Source organism: Carcharodon carcharias, chromosome 16, assembly GCF_017639515.1.
Source record: "Carcharodon carcharias isolate sCarCar2 chromosome 16, sCarCar2.pri, whole genome shotgun sequence".
Lineage (NCBI taxonomy): Eukaryota > Metazoa > Chordata > Chondrichthyes > Lamniformes > Lamnidae > Carcharodon > Carcharodon carcharias.
Genome location: NC_054482.1, coordinates 57,753,622 through 57,769,309, shown reverse-complemented (window position 1 = coordinate 57,769,309; position 15,688 = coordinate 57,753,622). Strand labels below are relative to the sequence as shown.

At 43.3% G+C, this 15,688-nt stretch overlaps 1 protein-coding gene across 2 annotated transcripts in view; it reads right to left on the bottom strand.

Annotated features, from left to right (window-relative positions):
- Nucleotides 1–912: 912 nt before the first annotated feature.
- The window catches only part of LOC121289239 (interleukin-23 receptor-like), a 113,672-nt gene continuing 98,896 nt past the window's right edge, over nt 913–15,688 (bottom strand). For both annotated transcript variants that reach the window (XM_041208471.1, XM_041208472.1), the window contains 2 exons: nt 13,864–13,954; nt 913–2,703 (listed from right to left, as the gene is read on the bottom strand). In XM_041208471.1, the coding sequence (XP_041064405.1) occupies nt 2,065–2,703; nt 13,864–13,954 (730 nt within the window). In that variant the 3' untranslated portion in view covers nt 913–2,064. The remainder of the gene's footprint in view (nt 2,704–13,863; nt 13,955–15,688) is intronic.

Here is a 15,688-nt window from a genome sequence, read left to right as displayed (position 1 = left end):
TACCCATAGAGGCATGGTATATCATTTACTTTCAAGTGTACCACTCAGAATCTTTGGGGGAGAGGCCTTCTAGCTGCTGATTTAGAACGTTAGGGATAAGGTACCAATAGGCTGGTGACCATTGTACCTGTAGCTATTGCTGGCATTGCAGACCTGCAGTGGAGGTAGACTAGCCTCCTCTGCAACTTTGGGGTGTAACCCTTTTTTAAGGGGCATTCGTAGCTTGCAGCCAGGTGTGTTTGTAGGGAGTGGAGTTGGTTGTTTGAACTCATCACCATTCACCATAAATCAGTAGGCCTGATAATAATACCTTCCAGTAATTGCCTGCAATAATAATTCCAAAGTTATAAAAGTTAGATCACAGAAGAGTATTCTGACCAACATACAAACATACAAATAACATTGGACAGGAAAAGACCCCCTGGGTCATCAAGGCTGCCCCACACAGTTATGTTGCCTTGTGCATCACAATTCTATAGATACAGTCTGCACCCCAACCAAAACCATGCAATCTGCTGGGAGGGGCATAAAACTAGATAATTACCCAAGTCAATTATAGGGGAATAATTTACCAAGTACCTTCTCTGAAGGAGCTTAATGAGTTAGTTATGTCTTTACAACAATCTAAGAGCTTCTGTGAAAGGCATTGGGCTACCATAACCTCTCAGACTTACCCCTTTAAATGCAGGAGAGTACAATAGTTTTTACTATGGTAGTTTTCGGTGAACCAGAAGCCATAATTAAACAGATTTAGTGCAACATAAAAGACATTTATTAAATTGCTGGCTAGAATTTGTCACAATCAAATAATAGACGGGATTTTCCAACCCTGCCCGCTGCCAGGATCGTCCAGGTCCCGTCAAAAGTCAATGGATTATTGGCTGGGCTGCCAGATCTCCCACGGCGGATCCCACCGTGATGCAGTCAGAAAATCCTGGCCAAAGATTCCAATTAAGTTGTGTATAATACTATATTCCTTTTTTAAATCTGAAGGCTCTAAATACTACAAACAGACTGCAAGTTGAAACAAGAAATTCGGAAACCATTTAACTATTGACAGTCTGGGTATAAACCTTTTGTATTATTTAAACATTTTCAAACTTAATTTTTAATAAAGGGAAAATACATACATTAGTTTTTAAATTGTTACCGTGGTGACATTCATTCTCAAATTGGCATCTCTAAGACTGGACGTTGAGAGCATTAAGAGTTGTGTGGTGTGAAAAAAAAGTAACCTTTCTGAAATCAGTATTTTCAGATATATTGGTAAATTTGGTAATTGTATATTATTTATGTTTAATTGTATGGAGGTGGTGGGTATTAATGAGTGATTCAACTGAATCCCTACAAACAGTGGATATTGGTTGGGAAAGTATACGCTTGTAATGTGTAACTCTGTATATAAGTATAACAGTGTTAAAGATTGACTCCAGTTCTATCCTTTGCAAACTGGCTCTCTGGCGTATACTAACAATAGCATGAAACAATATCATAAGTTGTCACAATCTTCAAACTAACAACCTTGACTTTGCTCTCTTAGATTCAGAAGGATGATCCAATTTAAAGGCATATTTTAATTTGTTTGAGAATGGTTATATTAATATATCAAATTCCAGGTAATTAGACAAAATTTCAGGGATTCTAATCCAACTATACAACCAAAAATATTTAACTGGTTACATTCACATTTAACTCACTCATGGACCCAAAAGCACAGTAGGCATCACATTCTTCAGAAATCTTGACCACTTATTTCTTTCCTGAACCTTAAAATCTTCAATTCTGGTCCAAGTCAGACAAATTTTCTACTTTTTTTAATACAAGGGTTAATATAACATTAATTGCTTTTGTTAGCAGCTCATTCCACATATTCATTCTGTGGGGAAAAAAATCAACTCTTGTTGGTAATTTATAGTTTTCTTGAGGCTTGGTGATTTTATACTCAAGCCCCTACTTTTGTGAGCACAGCCGGAATCAAATAGCATGTGTGTATCTCACAAACTTACAGAACTTCTGAAGATTTGAAAAGCCGAGAAACAGATGTTGGCATCTGCTAAAGCAGTGTCACTGAATGGCCACAATCTGGGGGAAATAAGATTTTATATCAATGGAGTCTTCTTCTAAGTGCAGTAAACAATCAACAAGTTCATCCGGTAGTAGAGTTTGTTCTTGAAACAGTCCCTCTGTTACATATATTCTGTGATGCTCATCGACTGGGAACTGATCTTCTTTCTTCTTAAGGAGATACTTGTCAGAATCGTCTTGTATCCCACTCTGGCTAGATGCCAAACCTGTGTTCATATCTAAGATTACACCAATAGTGGAAATATCAGCAATCCTGTCAAAAGTTGGGATGCTGAATCCTTTGCATTCTCTAGCTTGATTACTTCCAGCCTTTTGAATTGATTGTTCATCATTATGTGATAAATTTGCCAGTTGGCAGCTGCTGGAGATTTGAGGCTTGTAACCAACGGTTTCTGCATCTTCGTTGGGTTGAGACAGATCAGAATTATGAGCTTCTGGAGTATCTGGAATTGAGTTCTCAAACCCTAATTGTTCTAATTGTTGTTTAGAATTTCTATGCACAGTCTGGATCAAACTTCTGTTGTTTTTTGGCAGCAAAGTATCTTCTACTTCTGTTATTGGCGGATCTTTGTACATCAAGAGCACTGCAGTGTGTAGAAAGGGAACTTCATCCTTCTTCTACAATGAAAATAAATGCAACACTTGATGACTATCATGAAAATATCGTAGGTCTTTCAAAAGGTTTGCTGAATAAGATATTTAAAAACCCCTCGTATCTTCTCTGTGGGTATGCTTCATTTACTGAATAGCTGACAATTTTCCACTCATGAATTCAATAGTTTCATTTTCATTTCACTTTTTCAAACAACATCAAACATTTTATAACAGGGAGGCTGCTTAAGGTTGCTACTCCAAGAATTTTTTATTTTTTACTTTAGATCAATTGAAACCAGTAACATGCCAGCAAGTAGCAAAATCCCTTGAGATTGGATGGAATAATCATGGGTACTGGGGTAGTGCAGTAGATTTGCAAGTTGTCTAGAATGTGGATTAAAGCTAGCTCAGACTGATGGGCTGAATGCTTCCCCACTCTCTTGTCTATTCCTGTGCCAACATGCTACACCATAATTAAGCTGCAAGTTTGTGCCTACATCATTGTGTATTCCCACTATCAGCTGAGTCTACCTACGGGAAGTGCTGAGCACCTAAGCAGATAAGTGTCAGAAAATGTTCCTTAAGAGTAAAGCAGATTTTCTTCTAACCTTTAGCTGTAAAAAATCAACTGGGCATATTAAATAGCATAATGAATTGTCAGCTTGGATTTCCAAAGCAAAAGTCTTCCTAAACAAAAACAAAAATACCTGGAAAAACTCAGCAGGTCTGACAGCATCTGCGGAGAGGAATACAGTTAACATTTCGAGTCCAAATGACTCTTCATCAGAACTTACTGATTGAATTCATGCTTGATTCATTGAATTCTTGGAAGAGGTAACAGAGAGATGATGAGTGTAATGTAGTAGTTGTAATATATTTAGATTTCCAAAATACCTTTGATAATGTAGCACTTAATAAATTAATGGATAAGGTCAGAACATATGGGATCAGGGAACAGGTAGTACAAGTAGCTGCAAGACACATTGCAGTGAGAGGAGCAAAGGGTAGCTTTTCCTGGTGGCAGAAGGTGGGAAGTAGGCCCCCCACAAAGGTCAGTGGTGAGAGACTTGCTGTTCACTATTTATATTAATGATTTAGGCTTTAGAATCAAAAATGCAATTTCTAATTTTGCAGAGGACACCAAATTGGAAGTAGGGTGAGTGGTTGGTGGAATAGTCAATAAGGAGGACTGCAACAAACTAGAAAAGTACATTAATACACTTGTAAAATGAGCAAATTAATTTCAATATAGATAAATGTGAGGTATATATTCATAACAAATAAAAGAGATCACAATTTACTTGGAAAATGAAAATCTAATTTCAGCAGAGGAGCAAAGGGATCTGGGAGTACAGATAAACCATTAAACACAGGTTAATGCAACCATACAAAAGCAAACCAAGCACTATTTCTAGAAGAATAGAATTGAAAAACAGAGAAGTTTTGTTAAACTCAAAAACAAAAACACTGGAGATATTGCAAATGCTCAATAAAGAGAGAAATTTTTGGAAATACTCAGTAGGTCTGGCAGCATTTATTGAGAGAGAAACAAAGTTACCATTTCATCAGAACCGTAGAGATATAACAGGTTTTAAATGAGTACAGAGGACAAGAAAGGAAGAAGGGAATATCTGTGAAAGGGATGATGATGCAAGACCAAAAAGAGATGCTGTTGGGGCAATAAACAAACAAAGATTGGTCTAAAGGCAGTGTAAAAGGGGAACGATGAATCAATAGTTCTTGTCCAATAAAATATTGCAGATGTTATAATCTGATGCTGTTAAACTCAAAGTGTGTCTGGAAGGCTGGAAAGTACATAATTGAAATATGAGGTGCTGTTTCTTGATCTTACGTTGAACTTCATTGGAATAATGTAGGAAACCAAAGACAAAGGGATCAAAGTGAGAATGGAAATAACAGGTGACCAGGATCATAGTGTCGCACTTGCAGGGAGGGTGGAGGTGCTCCACAAAGCAGTCAGCTAATGAGAGTTTGGTCCCTTCAATGTGGAGGTGACCACATTGTGAGCAGCGAATATAGTATACTAAATTGAAAGAAGTACAAATAAATTGCTGTTCACCTGGAAGAAGTGTTTGGAAACTTGGACGGTGAGAAGGGAGGATGTAAAAAAGGGAGGTGTTGTGTCTCCTGCAGTTGCATGGGAAGGTACTTTGGAAAGGGAGGGGGTGTTGGTAGTGACTGAGGAGAGAACCAGGGTGTCATAGAAGGAATGGTCACTTTGGAAAATTGAAAGAGGATAGGGGATAAGGCATTAGGCAAACTTGTATCAAACCTTGGTTAGGTAATAGTTCTGGTCCCAATTTTATAAAAATAATATAGAGGGACTAAAAAGGGTGCAGAAAAGATTTACAAGGATGATACCAGGAATGCAAAGTTATACCTAGCAAGAAAGAATGAACAAGCTGGATGTTCTTTCTTTTAAAAAGAGATGGCTGAGAGGTGATTTAATAGAGATCTTTAAAATTATTAAAAGTTTTGAGAGTGGGCACAGAGAAAGGGTTTCCACTTGTGAGGAAGAGCACATCTATAGGCCATCAATATAAGATAGTCATCAACAGGAGGTCATCAATATAAGATAGTTATCAAGAAATCCAATAGGGAATTCAGAAGAAAGTATTTTACTCAGATGTTGTTGGAGATGTGAACTCAATACCAGAGGGAGTAGTTGAGGCAAATATTATAGATTTATTTAAGGAGAAGCTAGATAAGCATATGAGGTAAAAAGGAATAGAGGATGTTAATAGAATTAGATGAAGAAGGATGGAAGGAGGCTTAAGTGGGCATAAACGCTGACATGGACTGGTTGAGCTGAATGGCCTATTTCTGGACTGTATATTCTATGTAAGTGCATAAATGAAAATAGAATGGGAAGGATTACAGACCCTTTACTAGCCCATCTGATTTAAATGCATCAGTTTATACCAGAGGTCATAAGCCAATGTTGAATTGATTACATGACCCGATGCCTTTCTAACTGAATATTAATGCCCAATCAACACACATACTGCTAACACAGATTAATCCTCTGTTGTGGATGAAGCAAAGAGTATGAGCACAAATTATCAAATAATATAAGTTACTTATAAGTGAAAAAGTTGATTTGTGTTCATCTTCTTTTCTCAACCCAGTTAGAAGGTACTATTTGATACAATAAAAAAACATAACTTTGCACCTTGCAACCATTATTTGTGAAGCACCAGGTTTCATTTTCTCCTAAGAGGACATTAACACCAAACTGTTTCACTTTGTCACATGCTCTTCTGCCTGAAGTGTGCAACATTTGAGCCTGTTCTTTTAGGGGGCTAAGGTGCTATCATTGAGCTGTTGGCTTAAGTAGTTTAAAACCCAACAATGTCCAATATTTTAATGCGGAAACAAATATCAACGGTAAATGTTGAGAGTTCTAAATAACACTACTTGAGGAGGGATTTCATCACAGGAGAAAACAACATATGTATATGTCTTTTGTCAGCTAATACAAAAAGTAACATTCATGTAAGCTCTTGGAACACCACCACCTGGAAGTTCCCCTCCAAGCCACTCATCATCCTGACCTGGAAATATATCGCCATTCCTTCACTGTCGCTGGGTCAAAATCCTGGAACTCCCTTCCTAACAGCACTATAACTATACCACATAGACTGCAGCAGTTCAAGAAGGCAGCTCACCACCACTTTCTCAAGGGCAATTAGGGGTGGGCAATAAATGCTGGCCCAGCCAGCAAAGCCCACATCCCATGAATGAATTAAAAAATATATATAATTATGCTTTACTAGCCATAAAAGGGTGGTAATTGAAGTATGGAAGTTGACAAAAAAGATAGATGATGGGGATTACACTTCAGACATGATAAATTATACCCTTATTCCAATGGTTGACTGTGAGTATAACGACAGCAATTTGTATTTGTATAGCACCTGTAACATGGTAAACATCCCAAAATGCTACACATTAGTGTAACCAGACAAAAAAATGACATCCATTGACAACCTTTTCTGTTTGGTCAAGGACAAACATGCCAAAGACTGACCCAGTTACATGGAGGACACAACAAGGTCATTCTTACAATCTTTGCCATTCAATTGGCTGATTCATCGACCTTTATTAGCCAATCAAATAACACTTTTTTCACTATTACTGCTATTTTCAAAATGGACAGTAGGGGCAGGGAACTGAAAGATGCAATGCCAGTAAATGACTTTAAATTTTACAAAAATGGGGAAAAGCTACAATAGATAGAATTGAGTATGGAGTAAATGTTTTGACTCCTTGCTTGTGGTGAAGTACTTTTGCCTGCGCAGATTGGAAAATTGCATACATGCTGTCTATGATTGTCCAGTCTGTGCTTGGGCACACCAGATGCTTCATTGTGGTCTAGAAAAATCTAGAATTATACATTAATTAATAGTAAAATTGAAGTTTAAAAAAGGAAAGGAGAGAAAATTGGATACAAAATTATTCCAGTGTAAACAAAAATGCTTACTTCTGCAATTTTAGTTTATTTTTTGTCATACAGGGTTTAAGACGTAATTATAATATTAGTCACAAGAGTATAGGGATATTCACAATATTTGAAATAAGACCACAAAACGCTAGCACAAAACAGGTAAGCTAGCATCTGTAGAGAGAAAAGATGGGTCATAGCCATTTATATGTGCACTCTTCGCTAGACTTAAGTGTCAGCCATGGCTCGGTTGGTAGCACTCTTGCTTCTGGCTTTCAAGTTTCTGCATTCAAGTACCACTCCAAGGCTTGAGCAAAAAATCGAGGCTGATGCTAAGTGCTGCAATGTTGGAGGCGCTATCTTTCGGATGAGGTGTTAAACAGAGGCCCCATGACACTCTTTCAAAGAAGAGCATTGGTTGTCCTGACCAGTCCTTATCCTTCAATCAACATCGCAAAAACAGGTTATCTGTTCATGATCAGATTGCTAACTGTGGGAGTTTGTTGCGCTCAAATTAGCTTCTGCATTTCCTTCATTACATTTCAGAAGTACTTCACCGGTTGTAAAGTGCGTTGAAATATCCTGTGGTCATAAAAAGGGATAAATAAATGCAAGTCTTTCTTTTCTTTTAGCCTGGAGGCTGAAAGGTGAACAGGCATTTAGTAGGGTTAGAAAAATAGAAAGAAAAAGGAAGGTTGAGGGTCAAAGAGGAACCACCAAGTACTCAATCACAAAGAGGGAGTTAATATGTTAAATAGCCTGTAAACTGCTGAATGGAAAATGTGTGATGTAAAAGATCAATAGTGAGATCATGCTGGCATAAAGATCAAAAGAATATGTAAAGAAAAGAGAAAGAAAAATCAAATCCTCTATCTAATTTTATACCATTTAATCCCTTCTTATAATATATTCATGGTACCTTGTCAAAAGCTCTGCTAAAGTCTGCTGCTACTCATAGTGGTCATTAGGATATGTCACTCATATTCAATCTGTTGACATGATTTTCTTTCTTGAAGAGGTTGAAGAGGGCCACATTTTGAAAGGCTGAAGGCATTGTGACACTCTCTCACATTTCTTTTGAATGCTGTATTATACAATCTGTACATTCCAGAAGTGGAAGCCTTTCTTGTTGAGGCAGTTGAGGGGGTTTGCTGTACAAGTTTGCAAAGCAAAATGGGTGACATTTACTGCCCCCTGGACCTCGGGAAAGTCAGAAACTCAGTAAAACTGGATGACTCTCTTTCGCCACTGTCTTTCAGTGATCCCGAAGGTGATGACTTTTCCAGTTCTCGTGCAATGTATGCCCGTCACCTGGTGAATGCACGTCCATACTGTAGCTATAATACTGCACTCTATAAAGAGTGGCCAGGCAGCCTGCTTGAAGCTGTGCATCGTGACCACTCAGAGATCAAAAAATGTTGCATGGAGGGCAGAGGAGGAGGAGATGGAGGAGGAGGAGGGCAGGCTGCGGGAGAAGCCAGCAGGGGCCCACTGTGCACCCAGATTTTCGGACTCATGCCTTGCTGTCCTCCTGGAAGAGGTGGGCCAGAGATGTGATGTTCTGTATCCTGAGGATGGGAGGAGGACAGCCCCCCATGTTACCAGCCTTGCGTGGGAGGAGGTGGGCGAGGCTATAAGTGCCCCTGATGACGTCAGACGCACTGGCACTCAGTGCAGAAAACGATTCAATGATTTGCTGTGTTCCGGATGGGTGAGTACTATGTCTGCCTGGCTATTTGAGGCAGAAGGCAGCCTTAGCCTTTGCCCCCCCCACTGCCCCCCCACCATGTCTTGCTGTCGTTACTGCAAAGGCATCTGTCGCACACTGGGTGGGCAAATGGATACTGATAATGCTTATATCAACCTTAGTAGTTGAGGAGAAGAAGGGCTTTGTGAGCAGCATATGTTGGTTTCTGTGGCATTTGAGTAGTCTGGGGACAACCTGAAGGGGAGGCCTGTAGACACATACTCAGAACTCTAACACATGTCATATTGATGGTAATGACATGGTGCAAGGGGTGCCTCAAGGTCTTTTGGGCAAGTCCCATCTGCTGGCATTGGCGCCGCACCTATTTGATCCTCCTTTCCATGGGCACTAGGACCTGTGTGCTCTTCAAAATGATGGACGCCGAAGGTGGCCATTGGGGGAAGGGGTTGGGACCAGCCGTACTATCTTCTGGGGACTGATCACCAGTAGTGTGGACAGGAACCGCTGGGCCTCAGATGGGCCACTGAGGTTGGGGTGCGGCATGTGCGTGCAGAGTACATGAGTGATCTGCCCCAATAAATCCTCTTATGTGTTTTGCAGGCAAAAAGTAACCATAATTCCTGGGAGCACCTGAGGACTGGAGGTGGGTGCGCCGTCCTCCAGCGCCTCACCCCATTCGAGGAGCAGGCCATGGAGCTGGGCAGGAGTCAGGAGGCCAGGGCGGCCAGGGGCGGTGAGGCTGGGGTCCGGCGGCCACATATTGAGGTCCACAGTCCCATTCACTCAGTGTGTCCACCATCCAAACCACTGATGTTTGCTGCAATTGTTAATGCTGAAACAATGCTCATTCACAGACTGAGACATTCTGACGTCTTAGTCATACAGGAGGGACCCTCATCCCCTTGAGGAATAGCCTATCCACCACCTTCCAAAGTCACCTTACCCCATTTGTGACCCCTATCACCATGGTCTAACATGCCATTGGATCACTGCTGCACAGCCAAAGACTTATTCCATTTTCGAGGGTTTGGGACCTCCTGCACCCTTTCAGCCAGTGCTTTGTCCAAAAGGTCCTCAGCACCTCAGCTGTGAACCTCATGGCACTCAACTTAGATAAATGCCACCACGTTACTCATCCCGTCACAAGGGGAAATGTTGCCTTCTGGCCACCCGGTCTATGCCCCTCCTTACAGAATGAAGGGCAATAATATGACCTCTCAATCTCCTGAGTTCGGCGGAAACTGACACAACTGTTTGAAGTGTTTCCTCAGCCGCGCAACTATCCAGGCAACAATGCATCCACATCAGATACCCCTGCACTCTCCCCACTCCTCTGCTTCTTTACAAGCCCATGTGGCATTCCTGAGGCCATCTAACCAGCCTGTTTGCATGTGTGTTTAATGCTTGGGGCTCGTCTTGACTTATTTGGACCTCACCAATGTTCTTTTAAGGGTCTTTAAGGGTGAGCGACTTATGAGGCTGGGGGGGAAAGGGATGAAAGGTTGAACTGATTGTACGCTAACTGATGCACTGTCCTTGTTGTTAATTTCAGCATCACCACAGAGCGACCCGCACCTCGACCCTGCAGCCCCCCTCCCCCCCGCCCCTCCACCTCCACACCTGAGGGGCAACAAGTGCAACTTGCGGCACATCATTTCAGCCAGCCAGGCACCAGCGCAGACACACACACCACACACCTCGGTGGGGACTTTACCGTCGGCTAGTGCCCCGGGTCACAGTGGAAAGGGTACATCAGGATCGCTGGAGGAGATGGTAGGGGCAGAGAGTGCCGATGGCACCAGCAGCCGGAGTACTGCAGGGGACGAGGTACACGCTGAGTCCGGCACTGATGACTTGCCTCTGGAGTTGTCCCCAATGCAGCAGCTGCAGGAAAGGCGGCAGGAAGTGCGTTTGCATCTGACAGGGTTGCATGAGAGAACGCTTCAGTTGCTCTCTGCGACGGAGGAGTCCAGGCAGAGTGCACATGAAGGTTTGGCCCTCAGGGCAGAGCATCAGGATTCCTTCAATGAGAGATTGGCGACTCTTCTAGAGAGGGGCTTCCACCAATGGATCAAAATATGATTGGGTTATGCTCTGACCTGCAAGCCCTCACAGCCGTTCTAGCCACAGGTGGTGTTTTCCATTGTGGGGGATGTTGTGGACACCAAGCGCTGGTGCTCGGTGTTCATGCATTTGTGGTGAGCAGGGAGGTAGATTTGGACCTTACGTCGGTGCAGTAGCTGCCTGCTGTTGCCGTGAGCTCCTCTCAGGGCGCTCCGGATGAGGGTAGCAGCTCCTCTGCCCCTCTGCCAGTCAACGTTTCTTCCATTGAGGCTGCTACAACTGGGGAGTTGCCAGTTCAGGAACTGGCCATTCCCTCCCAGGCGGGGCCATCACAGGCTCCATGGGCCAAAGGACGCCCGCCAAGGTCATCGAGCCTAATAGGACAGCAGAGTCAGCAGGTTTCTCTCAAGCCACTCCAATTGATGGGGCGGCACCTAGACATAGCACCCAAAAACGTAAGCATAAGGCACCTTAGGCACTTCCTGGGTATGTCACTGGTGATTTTGTGTTGGCCTTAGATAGGGACCCCTTTTTGTAACATTGTTGAATAATCATGGGCTCTAATTGTGGACAGAATAAAGTCCACCTTTGTTACCATGGCTGAGCGTCTTTTCATTGTGATGCTTTTTTCATTTTCACAGACATATCATGAGTGTTAGAGTGAAGATTGATGTTTCTGTACTAAGTCCTTATTTACAGCTGATCAGGTGGAAGAGGTAGCACCTAAGTGCCACATGTGGAAGTGCCAGGCAATGCTGCTCCTGCTGATCCATGTGTGTGGAACTAGCTGAAGTTTCTTTGGATTAAATTGTCCCGGGTGTCCCTGCCTCCTTGGTGTAATAGCGGGTCGTCATTGTGGCTCTCATTATCGCCCTGTGCTTCCTCATCCTCTGAGGCACTGCTGGATTCATCATATGCAGCCTCATCCAAGGCGTCAAAGTCAAATGCATTCCCTCCTTTCCAGCGCAAGATTGTGCAGGGCCCAGCAGACTACCACGATCAGGGAGACGCAATCTGGCGGGTACTGGAGTGCGCTCCCTGAGCAGTCCAGGCAATGGAAGAACATCTTGAGAAGACCGATGGCTCTCTCCACCACAGCCCTTGTGATGTCATGGCTCCTATTGTAGAGCTGCTCAGCTTCTGTTCTTGGACGACTTAGTGGTGTCATGAGCCACCTTCGCAGGGGATACACCTTGTCACCCAGCAGCCAACCATCCAGCCGAGCCGGAGCACTGAAGACCCCCAGCACCTGGGAGTGTCTGAGGATGTATTTATCGTGGGAGCTGCCTGGGTACCTTGCACAGACTTGTAAAATCTGGATCCTCCTGTATGTTCGTGGAGTGGAAGCCCTTCCTGTTGACGAAGGCACTGGGCTCACCTGCTGGTGCCTTGATGGCCACAGTCTATTGCACCCTGGATGTGGGGGAAGCCAGCAATGGCCCCGAAGCCTCTGGCTCGCTATGTCTGACTTGCCTGGTCGCAGCGGAAGTGGATAAAGGTAGATACCTGTCTGAACAGAACGTCTGTGACCTGCTTGACACAAGTGAGGACAGCTGATTGGGAGATACCGCAAAGATCACCCACTGAGCCCTGGAAGGAGCCAGAGGCATAGAAGCGGAGGGCAACTGTGAGCTTCAGAGCCGCTGGCATGGGGTGTCCACCCACACAGTTAGGGGAGATCTCAGGGCCAATCATCTGACAGAGATAGTTGACTGTCTCCCTTGAGAGTCAGAGCCTCCTTCGGCACTGCACCTCAGTCATATTGAGGTAGCTGCTTCGCCGCCTGTATACTCTGGCAGCAGGATAGTGGCGTCATCTGCGGCCCCTTGCACCTTGGATAACTTCTTGGCCCTGTGCCCCTTGTGCCTGTGCCTGTGCCTGGCCTCCCAAAGATGCCTCTCTTGGAGGCTGATTGTCTAGTCCTGGCCTCCTCCTGATTCTATCCCTCCCTTCCTCCTCAGGGGAGCTGCCTCCACTGGAGAGGTCAGAATCCATGGCCCCAGGCTAAATGGAGGCCTCCGGAAAGCTGCGAGGCCAACAAAGAATGCTGTCTGCAGAATGCTTTCACTTTACACAAAAACCTCTTGGACTTCGATGAGAACTACTAACAATCACACAGGTATGTTTTAAACACTTTCATCAATTATAACTTTGTGAAAAACATGAACAACCCCTCTGAGTCTACATATCCCGAAATTGCAGAAGTTTTCTTAAATAATCTCCTACCCACCTTCCCATTGGGCCTGTGCGCCGACCCAACATTCACACGGGCCCCTCAAAATTGTACACAATTAGCAAGTTAAGGGGCTTAACGAGTCCTTCAATTAATGGCGGGCGAACTGAGCGCAGCTGCCCACCGAAAGATCATGATGGCGTGCGCTGATGTCAGCACGCTCGCACAACATCAGTGTGGGTCATTTTACGTGCTGACGTGTGGGCTACGTCATCCATAGGTCAGCCGGAAAATTCTGGCCAGTGTCACATGAGCTGGGACACGTTTGTGATGTTTGGAAAATTTATTTAATTATTTTATACAGGCTTCAGGATGAGGTTTCCTGAAAAACGTGAAGACTGCTTGGGCTCCTCGCCTGCCCACCAACCTTAAGGTTGGATGGGAAGCATTCTAAACAGGTTTAATTATTTTTTTATTGGCCTTAATAGGCCGTTGACAGTTTGGCGGGCACACAGCCGCCTCCGGCGCGTGCCCACTGGATGAAATGTCGAAATGACGCGCGATTACATTGGGGTGCATGCCCAATGTCATCGTGCGTCATTTTACGCTTCTGAATACCAACAGCAATATTCTGCCCTATTTCTCTTGAAATAAATTTTGTTGCTAAGTTTAACTTCCCTGGGAATGCGCTGGTTACTGCACTTCTTTAAAATGAATGGGATAACCATTGTGTTAAAATGATGAACAGAGGAAATTCAGCCCCTGATATTTTACCTGCAGTTCTTTAGCCACATTGCTGTTTTCCACATTGGGAAATTCTTCATGAGTCCAGCCAGGTAAAAACATCTTGCACGTTGTTTTAATTCTAAAAGGAAAGTAAATAATTCACATGGATACAGAAAGCATTAATCTGAAAAAAGTTAAATTACACTTTGTTTCATTATTCGTTAACTGGAATAAAAGCAAAATACTGCGGATGCTGGAAATCTGAAACAGCAATTTTCCAGCAATTTTTGGTTTTGTTTCATTAACTGGAAGTTGTGACCTAAATTGTAATACTATAAGAATGAGAAAAGGCTATTCATCTTATCCCACTCACTCCAGCTTCCAATTTTCCGCCTGAAACCTCAAAAATCCCCTGTAAGTATTGTAGGTGATTGTGAATTCCTTAAGCCAACATAAATCATAAAGAACTTAAACTTGTAGCTTCTTTAGCTGATAGTCATGTCCTTACTTATCCATGCACCAATTGTGCATAAAATCTCTTCCTCCATCCAGTGTATTTCCAGACTGATAGTAAAAGCTTGAGTTATATCTGTCTCTCTAGTTTTTTTTCTCTTTCCTTCAATGGGAATGGATTTGGCTTCCTTTGCCTATTCATGCCCTAATATAACCTTTGTGCAGACACAAGCATTGCCCATGTAATCAGCAACACACTGTAAAGTGTAATGTTAGGAGGTTCTTTCTCAATACATATTATTATTATTCCCCCATTTTGTCCCCTTCCTTTCCTGAAAGTATTAACTCATGTTGGGATATGGTGCTGGGGTTAGACACTGGCCTGTTATCTGTGGAAATGGCTTCAAATCAACTCACACTGATGAGTTGAAAGGCCTATTTGTCTGTTATCTGTAAACTTATGTCTTCTATGGAGTGATAGCCCAAATAAAAAGAAAAAAAAATCAAGAATACTGGAAGTCTGAAATAAAACAGTGGGTCAGTCAGTGTTCAAAAGAGAAAAAAGGTTAGTGATTCAAAAGAAGCCTTTCATCAGAAGTGTTCCTAAATCCAACTGGCAATCCCACTTGGGCATGTGAGGTAGAATTGTCCCAGCCCCAGGCTGGTAGACTTGAAGGCTGGGGAAAAAAAAGGGAGATGGCTTCCCAATGCATTCCCAATGCTGGGGGAATTTCCCAGGGGTGGGCAGGAATGTGGATTTAATTTAAATAATTAAGGCCCCAGCTAGGGGTGATTTAAAGGGCCTGCTAGCAAGTTGTTGGCTGCAGACCATCCCCCAGTCACATGTGGAGACTACAAGCTTAATGGAGGCTGCCTCCCTGTAGCAGGTTGGGGAGCCATTGGTACCACTGCCTCCAACCCCAAAAAAGGGGCTGCAGGCATCAAAGGACAACTTTGCACCTCCGATGATCAAAGTAGAGGGGTTTCCCCTCCAATTGTAGGGCTCTGCCTTTTTCTCTCCTCTTCAATAATTATTTATTTTGACGTTGAGGTGCCTTTTTGTTCTCCTACCTGCTCCAGTAGAACCCACCTCTCACATTGGGGCTATCAAGGTTCTAGAGTGTCGGCCCTGTGATTGGGCCTTGCAGCATCAAGAGCCCACCCATTGTCCTTATTAAGAGGGTGCTTCCAGGAAAATAGCTCTCCCAGTCTGGCTCCTCTCAAGTGCAGGCTCACGACTTCCATTTGGTCCCACCATCAGGGTTTCGAAGCCTGTGGGAAAATCCTGCCCATGATGTAAGAATTGATGTGGACAATGGAACTGTCACATAGATACAGAACAGATGTTCTCAGGTTCAGGGTAAAATAACCTTTACTCTGTATATAGGCACCAGTAAGTGCTTGCTGTAGTCCTGGAATG